This window comes from Plutella xylostella, chromosome 6 (assembly GCF_932276165.1).
Source record: "Plutella xylostella chromosome 6, ilPluXylo3.1, whole genome shotgun sequence".
In the NCBI taxonomy this organism is placed as follows: domain Eukaryota; kingdom Metazoa; phylum Arthropoda; class Insecta; order Lepidoptera; family Plutellidae; genus Plutella; species Plutella xylostella.
The window spans coordinates 6826258-6842107 of NC_063986.1; the positions used below are offsets into that span (position 1 = coordinate 6826258).

At 41.6% G+C, this 15850-nt stretch overlaps 1 protein-coding gene across 4 annotated transcripts; it reads left to right on the top strand.

The window, feature by feature from the left end:
• Positions 1–991: 991 nt before the first annotated feature.
• LOC105382496 (double-strand-break repair protein rad21 homolog) lies at positions 992–14295 on the top strand. Of its 4 annotated transcripts, XM_048621948.1 has the most exons (20): positions 992–1106; positions 1387–1688; positions 2050–2165; positions 2380–2563; positions 2889–3060; positions 3501–3729; positions 4120–4237; positions 4601–4745; positions 5732–5952; positions 6545–6667; positions 7098–7206; positions 7788–7862; positions 8229–8396; positions 8427–8519; positions 8752–8979; positions 9135–9197; positions 9577–9674; positions 10138–10221; positions 10883–11047; positions 12879–14295. In XM_048621948.1, exons 2-20 carry the CDS (start codon positions 1431–1433, stop codon positions 13002–13004), a joined length of 2775 nt encoding a protein of 924 aa, XP_048477905.1. In that variant the 5' UTR covers positions 992–1106; positions 1387–1430; the 3' UTR covers positions 13005–14295. The 4 variants fall into 4 exon arrangements, with proteins under 4 accessions (XP_048477905.1, XP_048477903.1, XP_048477906.1 ...); XM_048621946.1 differs by having other exon boundaries at positions 8229–8519; XM_048621947.1 differs by having other exon boundaries at positions 1052–1137; positions 8229–8519.
• The last annotated feature ends 1555 nt before the right edge of the window (positions 14296–15850 follow it).

The following is a 15850-nucleotide window of genomic DNA, read 5'->3' on the forward strand; positions in this document are numbered from 1 at the left end:
CTCCAAAGACTACTATAGATTAATCAGAAAGTCAACTCGTTCTATACTCTATACATGAACAATGCGGATATCGTTGTATTTGTACTGGTTTTGGGTTTTTTACCTACGCACTTTTAGAAGTCTAAGATTTACATCTCACTACGATCGCTATCGGAAAAAAATATTATATCGAAAATAAAAATATCGTTTTCGCAAGTATCAGAATAATAACTTCCACAAGCATGTGTGTTGCAAAGTTGCGTTACCACCGGGTTCCGCTCATCTGGCATAATCTTTATTGACCAAAACTCATTTCGCATAACTCGTATGGTCTAAACTTTTTTGGCCAAACCATCACTTTGCCAAGACTTATGTGGCATAAGGCTCGTTTCGTCTAAAACTCTTTAGGCACAATCTTTAAACACCTAAGTTTCGTTTGCTCAAATTTATGTTCGTCTATACCTATGTATAATCTTGTTTCTCCTAATGTTATCTTAATAAATAATATATTAAGTATGTAGTAAATGTACAAATTGTGGTATTTTTCTCCTACATCCCGAAAATCACGATATTGTATGATAAAAAAATCGAAAGTTAACGACCATTATAATTATTACAAACCCCATGAGATCGAAACCTAAAAATAGGTGCGACGACGAGCAAAGCGAGGAGGAGCGTGTTAGGTACACATGTTCATCAAAACCAAAGTGGAGCGTTTTCCAAACAGCGGAAACAATACAAGGCACCAGTTTGCGCTATGTAGGGAGACGCTCCGTCAAAGTTAAAGCCAAACGAATATTATTACTTTGTATAAACCTATGCCATAGCATTATTAGGCTATTCAAGATTTGGCCATACCATTATTAGGCTAAACAATGTTATGCGAAATAACTTTTTACTAAACGAGATTTATGCCATACGATTTTCGGCGTAACGAGACTTTGACCAAACGTTACTATGCAATACGAGATTAGGCAAAAAAATCTTATGCCAAAAAAGGTAGAACCGTTACCACCAATTTCTGAACGAAACCAACGGTTTTGTACGTTTTTTTCGTCATTTGTCTTGTCGTCGATCGCCATCTTGAAAGCGTATATTTGTTGTCATGTTTACGTTGTGTGTGAAAGGTGAAAATCTGTTTTTTAATACCTTTGTCGGGTAAAATTTGATATATTTGTTTGTAAAGCATAGACTGTGATCAGACGTAACTTTTCATACTAAAAACTGTTGTAATTTTATGTCACTGAACATTGAAAGTCGTACTAATTGTTCACCTGTAGATTAGGCGCCAAATGGTTGTCTCAGTTCTTCAGTAATAAACAGTGTTTATTATTAATGTTTCGTTTCCCAATGCTTGATATTAATGTCAATACGTGTCTTCTAATTATGACGGCAATTACCTTTCAGGAAAACTTTGATGTAACTGCTGGTCAGAGCCAGTACAATTCACAATGTTTTACGCACATTTTGTGCTGGCCAAAAAGGGCCCCCTGTCGAAGATTTGGCTGGCGGCCCATTGGGACAAGAAACTGACGAAAGCTCATGTTTTCGAGACCAACATTGAGACATCTGTTGATGGCATCTTGAAGCCTAAAGTGAAGATGGCCTTACGTACGTCTGGCCATTTGCTACTCGGTGTTGTCAGAATTTACTCAAGAAAAGCCAAATATCTGCTGCAAGATTGTAATGAAGCGTTTGTAAAGATCAAGGTATAGTATTCAAGTTTTCCAAAATTATAATATGTAGAAACAGTGCATTTAGATCTATCAGGGTCAGGATTAAATAAGCGTTACAAGTTGCCACTGTACAGGGTGCTTACCAGACATTTGTACATAAGAATCAGTTTATATGTAACTTGGGCAGGTATTCTATGCACCTTTTTGTTTAATATAAAACAGACAGGCCTCTGATTTGTATCTATATACCTAATACCCATTTCTCCTGTTATTTCTAAATAATAGTTATAATATTTTATTTCATCTTAATATGGGTACCAATTTAGGAATCAAAGTAGTTTTCATTCTTTAGTTTTTTATAATAGCTTTTACATGTAATATTTTTTGGTTTTAGATGGCCTTTCGGCCTGGGATGGTGGATTTACCCGAGGAGCATCGAGAGGCAGCCATGAATGCCATCACTCTCCCAGAGGTTTTCCATGACTTTGACACTGCCATGCCTGAGCTGAAGTAAGTATATTCTTTAATCTTCTCATGACTGTTCAATCTATAGTCATAAATAGAAAAAACTTTTGTAGCAAATAAAATATTTTCTTGATTGTCATTAGAAGAGAAATCCTACTAGTAGGCTGTATTGGTCTTTGTCTAAGTCTATATGTTCATATTTTCTGGGGTGACTCTTAGTGCCATTACATATAGTTTAAAATTTCAACTATAATTACAGTGAAGTGGACATTGAGGCTCAATTCTCCCTCAATCAATCTCGAGCTGAAGAAATCACAATGCGAGAGGACTATGGCTCCTTGAACTTGGTCACCCATGATGATGGGTTTGGAGACATGGGCTTCGACACTGATAACCCTGACATCATGCGAGAAGCCATAGGAAATGAAGGGGGCTTGGAACAGGTACATCATCAGATTTGTTATCTATCTTTATGTTAATGATAAAGAACGTATTCATCAGAGTCCAAATACCTTTCAGTAGGTATATAATTACATCATCAACCCATAATGGTCCACAAGCTTTCAAGGACTTCTTTCTTTTATCATATTTTTATGAAATTCTCATCCAGCTTTTATATCAATTCCTAATTATAGTTTGTGGCAAATAACATGTCTAAAATGAGCTAGTAGGAGACGTGGTGTCTTTCACCACGGCGACAAGCGAAGAAGCTAAGAAGAACATAGAACAACAACAGCAAACCTCACACCTCCATTCTCACCCTTCCAGAGTAACCTGCTGTTCGCGGACGGGTCATCCCTGGAACTCGGCGGCAAGGACTCGGAGGTGCCGGGCACGAGCGGCGTGGCGGCCGCCCACGAGCGCCGCATGGAGGCCGCGCCGCACGCGCCGCTCGACGACGGCTTCGGAGCCACTATAGCTGATGTCGCTGACTTTGGACGTGAGTTGCTTTTGTTAATAGATGTAACTGCGAGCTTCGCATTGTCTTAAAAGGTTTGGTAGTGGGAATAGTGGGTTAAAAAGTTGCCTGTGTGTTAAGCTCTTCCTGTATACAAAGTTTCATGAAATTCTGTTTAGTAGTTTTTAGTGCAATCATGGTAGTCCTATATTCTTGGCCGGTTGATGTCAAACTCGAAAGGAGTTATCATTGTTGTAAAAGGATTAGCTAGACATCATGAAGTAACAACAGTAGCAGTGAAGTAACAGTTCAGATTAGTTACATGAGTAGAGTTGAGTTAGATCATCAAAAGCTACTAGACCAAATTAACATAAGTGAGCTGTTGAGATATATGACTTTCTCTGGAGTGCATACTCCAGTTGGCCTAAAGCTACTATTGTAATTCAAGTTACTGAACCATACTTATCATATCCTCCCCCCAGACGCGGGCGGTCTATTCGAGGGCGACTTATTCGGCGACGTGACCGCCACGAGCGGCGGCGGCGGCGGCAGCGGCATGCCGTCCACCGCCGCGCCGCAGTCGCTGCAGGCGGAGATCGAGGCGGCGGGGCGCGACAACGTGGTGGACACCGACGCCGCCGCCGACCAGCCCGACAGCGATGACGATATGGGCGACCATCATATGGATGGCGGGGACTCGCCGCAGCACAGGTATTATAATGATTGTAATGCTTCATGATTAACAGCCAGTGTCAGTTTAGGGTCTTCCCGTGTGTCCCAGATGTGCTGTAAAACTAATAAAATACTTACTGATGTAAAAGTTTAAGAAGAAGGCAGTGATGCAAATGACGTCAGTTAGTGTCTCTTGTAACTTGTAATCAAGAAAATCAGTAAGTACTAAAGAGTGATCGAGGGAGCATAGTAGTAATGTGCCGCTGCCGTAGTTTCCCTTAGGGCATTGATGGAAAATAGAAAGGGCTGCTTTTTCTACTGTTGTAAGAAGAAAAAAATATATATAAAAAGATCAATTGCCTACTAGCGTTAGTTTATGGAGCGTTTACATAACAGCCGTGTTAACAACATAAACCCCCCTCCCCACAGCTGGGCGGGATCCCCGCAGCCGCACCACGAGCTGGGCGCGCCGGAGCCCGCGCTGGACCCCGAGGCGGAGCTCATGCCGCCGCCCTCCGTGCCGCGCCCGCCCTCCGTCAGGCCTATGGTGAGCTAGTTGCACTGATTATTCACCCTTCAACTTAATTTTTTTCATTGGTTTTCAATAGTATAAAGTTACAAACGATATGGTATTGATAATCATGATGCCCAATTATGGGTTAAGGCATCGGTATGCACTAGGATTATTCTTTAATGGCACAAAGTTAATGTGTAACGATGTTTGACCCCTAAAATCCTGATGGATGCCGAAATCTGTCTATAAACAAATAACGGTTCGGATCGGATTAGAATCTACGGATGGAAGCTAGCAGATGTCACACATATAATATATAATTTTAACTCACCAATCTACAAGGAGGTGGACCACCAATTCATCTCATATATTTTTAACTCACCATACTACCCGTAGGAGGTGGACCCAGTGCCGGGCGTCCCGGACGAGGCGCCCGAGCCGGCGGAGCACCCGGCCGACCCCGACCACGACAACACCACGCTGCTACAGAACGACGAGGAGTCCTTCGCACTCGCGCCCGTCGACGCCACCGTGCTTAAAGGTAAGGTTATAAGGTTCAATTTGCAATACAGTCGCTGTATTACAGTTCATGCTAGTGTAGAATGATGTGGAGTCCTTCGAGCTCGCGCCCGTCGATGCCACCGTGCTTAAAGGTACCTTGATGTGTAGGACATAAGGTTCAGTTTGTAATGCGACCCGGACCACGACAACACCACGCTGCTGCAGAATGACGAGGAGTCCTTCACACTGGCGCCCGTCGACGCTACTGTGCTTAAAGGTAAGGTTATAAGGTTCAATTTGCAATACGGTCACTGTATTACAGTTCATGCTAGTGTAGAATGATGTGGAGTCCTTCGAGCTCGCGCCCGTCGACGCCACCGTGCTTAAAGGTACCTTGATGTGTAGGATATAAGGTTCAGTTTGTAATACGACGAGGACCACGACAATACCACGCTGCTGCAGAACGACGAGGAGTCCTTCGCGCTCGCACCCGTGGACGCCACCGTGCTTAAAGGTATGGTTATAAGGTTCAATTTGCAATACAATCACTGTATTATGGTGTCGTGTGGCCAGTGGTAGTTCATGCTAGTGTAGAATGATGTGGAGTCCTTCGAGCTCGCGCCCGTCGACCCCACCGTGCTTAAAGGTAACGTTATAAAGTTTATTTGGCAATACAGTGTCGTGGCCTGTGGTAGTTTATGCTATTTTAGAATGGTGAGGAATCATTCGCACTGGCGTCGCCGCCGGTAGACGTTGCCATCCTTCAAAGCACCTTGACGAGTAGGATATAAGGTCTAATTTGCAATACACTATCAGTCATTCTACTACCAACGATGGGAGGAGTCTTTGTGCTGGCACCTGTCTAAGTATCGTAGCTCTAATCTCAAAGAAAGGACTTTTTTGCCTCCTATTGTGTTGAATAAAAAGTAAGTCCTGAAATTCCTCAGCGTCACTTCCCACAACACATTACCACCTTCCCCATCAGCCTTTTTCATCCCACCTTCTAACAATCAAAACCCCCAACAGGCATAACAAAAACCAAACGTAAGCGCAAGCTTATAGTGGACGAGGTGAAGAACATATCCGGTGAAGAGATGAAGAACCAGCTGAGCAACACGTCTGACATCGTCACCACTCTGGACCTGGCGCCGCCGACCAGACGCCTCATGCACTGGAAGGAGACTGGAGGGGTGGAGAAACTGTTCACTCTGCCTGCCAGGCCGATACCGTCAAGGGTGCTGTTCAAGGTAACTGTGGATATTGTTTCTTATATGTGTTACGGGCCATTTAATAAGTGCGGGCACTATTAATAATGGCTGGCCTGTATTAATAAATGTGATTAAAATAGCTTGATAGTTATGTATTTAAACACTTTAGTAAATATATTGGTTTTATCATCACCATGACTGACGTCTGCAATCGGCTATATTCATTCAGCCATTACCGGCTTCCAGTCTTAACATTGTTGGTCCATCTGGTCTGGATGCTGTCTATTTTGTACATCGTTTTACAGTACAAGACAGACAGGACGCGTCGGCGTATCCGACGAAATCGACCTTGGCTATTTATCCAAGAGAATACAAGTCTGTTAGATCTAATCAAAATATCCTTCCACCCTAAGGTTGTCTTGAAAAAATCGCTTTAAGCGATAAGACCGCCATTTTTGTACATAGTTTATAGTATTTAAGTTATATAAGTTTCTTTTATGTGTGTGTGTACAAATAAAGAATATTCTATCTATCTATCTATCTGTTAGCAACAATACTATGTTAGCTGCCCACGATATCAACGTTAAATACATTTAACTTTTCTCATTTTAACTCTTCCCCCATATCTCAGAAATACCAGCGCAACATGACGAACCGCGCGGAGCCGGAGGAGGCGGAGACGCGCTCGCCGGAGCAGGCGCGGCCCGACCACGACGCGCCGCGCCGCCCCGCGCGCAAGCGGAAGATAGAGGAGGTATGTGCAAGCGAGTGGCCGAGTTGCAGAATAGAAACATAAAGCTAATGCCGGTATTGCATCTAAGTTTGTTTCTGTCCGTATGCTGCAAAGCAACTATTTAGTTTAAAGTCTCTTTCTGCAACTAATCTATCACTGAAACTATCTCACAATAATAATCCATTCTAGGTTATTAGAATCTCCTAACGAGTGCTAAACATTGTGCCTCGTCTGTGTGGCACTTGTCATCAGCCAACTATAGTCTACCGTTTATAAATCTATACATAGGCGTTTCCTAAAAAGCACCTCAACACTATCTCCTGCATAACTTGTGGTGCTGCATTATGTAAAAAATTACATTACTAACATGTAGGTACGTTTAAAAACTTATACATTAACATATTCATATTCTCAAAGGAAAATCAATCTCATGACTATGTTTCGTCCCCAGCTGGCCCCGCCAGAGACGCCGGCGCCGCCATCAGTAGCGCCGCCCTCCGTGGCTCCCATCGAGATGGACATGCCCACTCCCATGCCACAGGACTACGAACCTTCAGTCGGTAAGCATAAGCAGCAGTTTAGCGCGAAAACTCTTTGTACAAAGCTTTACATTTCATTCATTGCACTGCCATGGAAGTTGGTTCATTTTCTATGTTGCTAATTAATCACTGAGTTCAATTACTATGTTCTTGAATGGATTTTCAATTGAATATTAGAACTTGTAAATAAAGTTTAATCTATAACTATACTAATATTACAATTCTAAAGAAAAGCGTGTTGTATATTTTCTGCCTTATGTCATCTAACGGTTTGAGGGAATGTGTAAATAAATTAAACCCTTTATCTCAATTAATGTTGTCTCCCCTTTGATAACTATCATGATCACGATTAAGTACAGAGGAATATTACTCAATCTAGCCTAACGAAATTATTTTATTCTATTCACACACAAGGATTAAGAACACTGATTTTCATTCATAGCATTCATTCATTAAAACTGTGGCGTTTGGTGATTAGTCTTCCTCTGGGTACACTCTCTCTTAACAACTATCAAATTTCCGAGCACTTATGCATACTCCCAAGTCTCTAAGCAATAACAGTTCACAATCACAACTAACATGATCACCTGGTGCATGGCTAGACCACTCGGAGCGGCCCCCCACGCCCGGCTACGCGACGCCGCGCAGCGATGTCGACGAGGCACCCAACACCCCAGGTATTATCATTTTTCCCCTTATGATTTAAGTATATTTATGCTTATTAAAGTACTTATTTAAGTTGTAATTATAACATCCTATTAAAATATACTCAAACAAAAAAACTTCCAAAGCCCTTACGACGATGTTAAGTCCATAAAGAAAGAATTGGTATTCCTCTCTCATCAGTACATTATGTCTGTCGATATATTATAATTAATAGATGCGATTAAAATGAAACAGAATAAAAAGTATAGCTGTACTTACCTATTTACAATGCATTTGGTATAAAAGTATCCACCATAGTATAAATATACCCCATTTTGTAAATGTAAATCAAGGTACTTCCACGTAAACTAAATTAAACCACACACCTATCCCCCCAGGCATGCTAAGTTCTCTCGGGCCACCACTGACCCCGGGAGTACTGGGACCACTGACCCCCGGCACGCTGCTCCAAGGCGGCCTCACCCCGGGCGGGTTGGCCCACGGCGGCATGACTCCCGCAGGGCTCACTCACGGCGGCATGACCCCAGCAGGGCTGGCTCACGGTGGCATGACCCCTGCCGGCCTGGCGCATGGAGGCATGACCCCAGCCGGGCTGGCGCATGGAGGGATGACCCCGGCTGGCTTGCAGCACGGGGACTCGCATCTCGACCTCGCGCTCAATACTCCCGGTATGTTTGTTAATGTGAAAGTGGGTATTTGGTGTTTTTTGTACCCGTAATAATGCATCAATGCAGAGTTAAAATATTGATTTACAAATGGAATGATAGGACTTTCTGATAAAATTTTATAATTACATTATGATAAATTGGTCTGAATATGTAAATGGTCAACAATATAAATACCTACAATATTAAATTATTTATTAAGAAGTATATTGATTGAGCTTTCTTATTATTTCAGGACTAATGACTCCAGGGTTGGTAGACGGCGGCATGACGCCCGGAGGCCTATTGGCTGGCGGATTGACCCCAGCAGGCCTCAACCACGGGGGAATGACCCCACACCATGGAGGCATGACCCCACACCATGGAGGCATGACTCCGCATCACGGCGGTATGACGCCACACCACGGAGGAATGACCCCGCATCATGGCGGTATGACGCCGTACCATGGAGGCATGACACCGGGTACGTAAAAATAGTGTCTATTGCGTTTGCTTTATTGAATGTATGGGGCAATTTTCAAATACAAAATAAGCTATAGTTCTCCCTATGTATTGGCCCACTCCGTCGATCATTCCATGGCGCAAATTAACGTGAATCTTGTGTTAATTATTTCCCAGGAGGGCTGGACCATGGCGGCATGACCCCGGCTGGACTGCAACACGGCGGCATGACTCCTGCAGGTAAAGATCATCTCTCATTTCCGATAAATAATCGGGTGTTCTATCAAGCTGAATATGCTATTTGTTACTCGTACGTGGCTACAATGAGCGAATATTCAGTCAATCAGTGGAGCGATTACAAGATTTTCTAACCTCCTTTAACGATTCGTATCGTCAACTGTCACTGTCAAAATTTAAGGCAAATTTGTTAGTTCCAAAAGTGACTACGTTGGCGCTGTTCTTTTAGATATGTTTGTGTAGTATCAAAAAATGTAGTATCGTACAACGCTAGCATATTACCACGTTAGCCTGTGGTAGGGGCTCTATTCCTTTAAACGATGACAGCATTATTTTAAACATTGATAAGAGACTGCTTCTCTAAAAACCCACTGTTCCGTAGGTCTCCAGCACGACGTGATGATGCAGCACGGCATGGACGCGCTGGCGGGCGCCGAGCCGCTGCTGGAGCGAGGCGCGCCCCGGGACCACCACTACCAGGTACAGTGCGGCCCACTGCGGTTGACCAACCGTGGCGGCAGTCGAAGCAGACATCATCAGCCTGTCATCAGAAACGGCTGGGAGGATGAGGAAGGCCGAGGAAGGAGAAGAGTTGTGGCGCTCTTTGGGAGAGGTTTATGTGTAGCAGTGCATAGCAGATCATAACGGCGCATATTGACAGCATGCAAACGTCACTCTAGTCACGGTAGTTATCTAAAATTCAGTAGAGCAATTTTTACGCTATAACCCGCAGCAATGTTCAAGGTCCTAAGCGCGTGACAATAATGTGAACTAACGCCTCATTTACGGACATGCAATGACATTCACTCAGTCGTGGCTCGATACCATGATGGAATGATAAGAGACCATAGAGCGAATGGATGGAGGGATCATGGGCATCTATCTATAGAAAGGACCTTCGACCCAAGCGTATACATACTGATATCGTTGTTATTTCTTACAGTCCGGTTTACAAATGACGAACCTGGGATACGACGGCCACCACAGCCCTCAGCATGACTACGACCTTCCACCCAGTGTTGAAAATGTAAGTTTATATTTATCACCTACAAAATACGAAAATTTCATTTAGTTTCTTGACGACAAGAAGCTGTGTTGCTTTCAAGCTTAGCGCTACTTATGATTGAAAGACAGCCTAATACAGCCAAAAGTTTTCGGTCGTACCTGCTCCCGAGGCTGCGCGATGTGAGAGAGCGCGATGCAAGATTTTTGTCACCTCTTTCACCCCGTCCTGTGCAAAGATACCTAAATTGATGGAAATCCATCATTTTGCTGCATTGGCACTTCTTCTTCTTAGCCATTTTTTACCTCAAAGGTACCTTCTTCAGTCTAGGCCACTATAACGATCTTGGGCTATCTCTATCCATTTGCTGCCAGCTGTTTTCCTTATATCGTCGGTCCATCGCATTTGCGGTCGTCCACGAGAGCGTGGCACTTATTTAACTCTTTATTGTGCAAATAATATAACTTATGTGCCAGAAAACTAAACTAATTCTTTAGTACACTTCACCCCTCTTTAATCAAAATATCCTTCCACCCTAAGGTTGTTTTGAAAAATTCGCTTTAAGCGATAAGACCGCCATTTTTGTACATAGTTTATAGTATTTAAGTTATGTAAGTTTCTTTTATGTGTGTGTGTGTACAAATAAAGAATATTCTATCTATCTAATAAATGTCCATTCTCACAGACGGACGAGAACGAGCGCGAGGCCGGCGAGACGGACGAGCAGTTCGAGGAGCGCGTGCTGAACCGCCGCGCGGCGCAGCTGTTCACCGTGATGCGGCCGCGCCTCGCCGCCGCCGAGCGCCTCGCCTTCCGCGACCTCGCGCCCACGCACAACCTCCGGAAACAGGTATGCGTCTTATAGAGAGCATTAGTCAAAGTATTCAGTTGAATCGTGCCCACCCTCAACCTTAGGAAACAGGTATGTTTGAAGCTACTTGTAGTAGAACTGAACTGAACCGCCGCGCCGCGCAGCTGTTCACCGTGATGCGGCCGCGCCTAGCCGCCGCCGAGCGCCTCGCATTCCGCGACCTCGCGCCCACGCACAACCTTAGGAAACAGGTATGCGTCTTATAGAGAGCATTAGTCAAAGTATTCAGTCGACTCGTGCCCACCGTCAACCTTAGGAAACAGGTATGTTTCAAGCTTCGTTTATTAGATCTGCACGCACGATCTCGGGAAACAGGTATGCTTGAAGCTACTTGTAGTAGACCTGGGCAAACTTTTGTCAAAATATTCAGTTGACTCGTTACCACCCACAACCTCAGGAAACAGGTATGCTTGAAGCTGCTCGTAGTATAGTAGACTCGGACTAGCTTTGGTCAAAATATTCAGTCGACTCGTGCCAACCCACAACCTCAAGCCGTGTTTCGACTGCGCGCGACAAAACATCAAACATTCAATTGGCTTGCGCGGCGGCCGTGCAATATAGGGACGGCTCCAGAGAGTCAGAGGCTGGTTGTGTTCAAGACACAGTTGATATGTCACTCGGGGGGCTCCATTTTTGCATCCAGCCTCCTTTTAGTTAGTTCAATGAGCCGAGAGGCGACTACTACAGGTTCCCCTGATCTTGTCTCCTACCAGTGGCGGCTGGTGCCTCAGATACCCGGTGGTGCACTTTATGGGTTTAGTAATTTTTTGGAGAAAAATAGATTAACTATTACAATTAGAAGTAAAAAAATTATAAGTATATTTTTACCTTATTTATTGACGCGAAATAGCTTCTCCGCCGAAACGAAAACAACACACGGAAAGCAAAATAACGCATTTAGTCTCTCACATCCACATAACCATTTCTTTTTATTGAACATTTCACTTTTGAAAATTCAGGTAGGTACTTATAAGTTTCATTTTTTGTTTTGCACTAAAGGCCGAGGCGGCCTAGCAGATTTAATGTCCACTCTATTTTGCAATGTCCTATTGCTTTTTACGAAGTCAATATTGTATTTTGCACTCATTTTCACTTACACACACACATACACACTCACGAAATCTTTACTACTTTCTTAGTAAATAAGTAATTTGCAAATTAATTACGTATTCGCGCGCGAAAGGTGAAACTGACAATAATGAATAATGACATGACAAGTGCATCGTTCGTAGGTCACGCCACCGGTCAAGTCAAGGACTCAAGGCCGCCGCCCGCACCTCCCGTGGCGTCATTCGTATTATTTCGGCAATTTCCGGTCGCGTGCGGCGCACGAATTTATCCTAGAACTGCATACAGTTTGTACTGAGCATCTTCCGTCTCACGCGCCGGGCGATTTCCATCCTGTTTCATACTACATGTAGGAGCTCGCTCCGTGCGACAATCCGAGCGCACGAGGCCGTTTTTGTTCAAGCAAAAATAAGATCTAATTCTTTCGCAGTAGAAATCAAAATAGGCCAGCTCGATTTAATTTAACTCGTAACGATAATCAGATTTATGTAATTTCTGTTTAGGGTAGGTATTACGGTTGTTATATTGGTATTTTTTGTGAAGTTTTTTTTACACGTACCTAGTATGGTATAAGAAGAAGGAAGGTACATATTTAGAAGGTTTTTAAATGGTAGTGCGTTGCACGGGCGCACTTGAGGTGCAGCCGCCACTGTCTCCTACCGCAAGAAAATTCGCCAACCATCAAGTAATTCCCTCAAAAATGTTGTTAATAGAAACTTAATGTAATGTTGTTTGATCGCAGGTGGCCCAGAAGTTCTACAGTCTGCTGGTGCTGAAGAAGCACCAGGTACTGAAGCTGGAGCAGGAAGAGACCTACGGGAACCTCATCATATCGAGAGGAACCCAGTTCGAGACCGAAGCTATTTAAGTGCACTAAGTTAATGTATCGAGTGTAATATAAAATTATCAATATAGTCTATTAGATGGGATATAAAGAAGGTCTAGTTATAATAATTTTGTATGGGACATGATTGAGCCAAATATGAGAGTTACGCTTTTGACTCGAGTGCAAGAAAGCATTAAAATTATTCTTTACTTCTTAAACATTGGACCAAATAATATTACGCGTTTATTTTGATCTCAATTTTAAACAGATACAAATTCATAGTTACGGCTTTTGTGGACTCGAATCATGAGCGCTTGCGCAAGGTATTGAATCTGGAAGATACCAGTAAATTATCAGTAGGAAATTGCCTTATTTTATTTTGCTGTATTTAGTATAAGTAAAAATTATTGTAAAAATGTTTGCAAGTACCTAATGTTTAAAGCTTTTCATGCAATAGGACACAGTTTATATTGTTCACTTTCACAGCAAATTATGTAAGCCAAGTATTGTTTGAATTAAGGACATTTATAGAAATGTTACTACTTATCGCTATTTATTAATTTCTTCTCAAGGAAGTGTAGACAAATAATATTATAGTACATAATTACAGTTTGATGAAGAAACAGATTTTCCTATGCCAAAGTTTTTGTAGCATAGCATGTTTGTTATTGTTGATTATTTGCAACTAGATATTGACTTACCATCAGCGACATGTGCTTTAGAGATATCAATAAATTTTATGATAATATCAGTGTTCAGAAATTTGGTACCTGCATGTTTCAGTTTGAAACATATATATGAAGGTTAGGTAATTGCTATTGTGACTACATGTTTGATATGTTTTTTGAACCTAAAATGTAGTGTTAATAAATCAATGCTAAATTCATTATGAATTTATCCTTTTAGGTTTACAGTCGTGGTTATGTAGATTTAAATGACGTTTTACTTTTATTTCATAATTACAGTTAGCAGGGACCCTTTAATTTGGAACAAGATATACATTTTATGACTACGACTGTAAGTAAGGCATGTTTTTTTATTATTTTGTGACATTTTTTTACATTTCTTTGAGAAACTATTTTATGTTTACATTATTTTTCAAAATTGTGTGTTTATGTTTAGTTAGCAAAATGGATTCACTTTACTATGTATCAAAATGTGTTCATTTTGCCTTAAAAATTAGCCGCATTGAGAATGCTCTTAATTATGTTAGCAGGTCCTATAATTACTTACAGTTGAAACTTTGGAGTATGTGCATGTAGGCGTTTACCTCCCTCCGAACCAGGAGGTATTCACGTACATAATTTAATTACAATAAATTTGTTGATTCATACATGTATTCTTTTTATTGAATATCCCGTGTTGTTAATAAATGGGCCGCCTACGCGCCTGGACACTGCATCCCAACAGAATCACCATCTTTTTTTTTGTTGATCGACGAGACCTATGGTCGTACAACGATGAATTCGTGTTTCGGCTTTGGCAATATAGAGAAAGTATATAGTGTTGTGAATAAAAGGAGTAGTAATGTATGTGCCAGCATTGAAGTAATAAGTACTAAGTATGTACTTCCATGTGTTCCTGGAATTTCAATAAGAAATTTCAGAGAGTATCACTAAAAATGTAAATGTAGTTCCTTATCTTTGATTTTTAAATAACGGGCTTCCACCACTTGTTACCTATTTGGTTATATTAGTACCTCTTGGAAACCTCCACTGTATGGTAGCGACATTTATGGGCCTTGTACTCAAGTGGGTATACACTGTTATTAGTAATCTTACGGAATTCTGACAGTTATCAATTTTAGACAAATCAGAGATCACAAACCTTTTTGGGCTGGGCACTTTTTCAATACGAGTCTGGACATCTGAGACTATAATATATTTTTTTAGTCCCTGTATCCATTTTATTAAGTGCGGCGCTCCAAATTAAAAGGGGAATTACCTACGGTATGGCCTAATATTACCTAATAATGGTATGGCCAAATCTTGAATAGCCTAATAATGCTATGGCATAGGTTTATACAAAGTAATTATATTCGTTTGGCTTTAACTTTGACGGAGCGTCTCCCTACATAGCGCAAACTGGTGCCTTGTATTGTTTCCGCTGTTTGGAAAACGCTCCGCTCCGCTTCGCTGCACTCCGCTTTGGTTTTGATGAACATGTGCACCTAACACGCTCCTCCTCGCTTTGCTCGTCGTCGCACCTATTTTTAGGCTTCGATCTCATGGGGTTTGTAATAATTATATTGGTCGTTAACTTTCGATTTTTTTATCATACAATATCGTGATTTTCGGGATGTAGGAGAAAAATACCACAATTTGTACATTTACTACATACTTAATATATTATTTATTAAGATAACATTAGGAGAAACAACCCAACAAGCAAAATGGTCGAATAAGGGCCCATTTATAGCACTTAAAATCGAATAAGTATTGATTAATGGCTGAAATTTTACTAGATTGTGCCATAAAAGTGGTACAGCTATTAATAAGCATTTTTATCTAATTTGCGCTGTAACAATGTCGAATACACATCTACTCGACCTATATTCGACCTATATAGCCCGTTTATTCGACATTTCTATAAAAGCTGCTTTATTTTATTTAACGCACACATTAGTGCTGAAAGAGAGCTTTAAGAGTTATTAATTCGCTTATTGATTGTTCAGGTTGCTATTATAGAACTATTACTCATCATTGTATTATTTGGATCTAATTTGCTGAATAAAAGATTTTATTTTACTATACTGCATCATTGTAACTCTTATAGCTTCATTAATCGACATTTCGAATAAAAGCTCTCAAATAACTGTAATAGCTCACATACTATTTGAAATGCTCTTATGGCACATTAATTCGATAAATAATTCAGTAACAGCATTT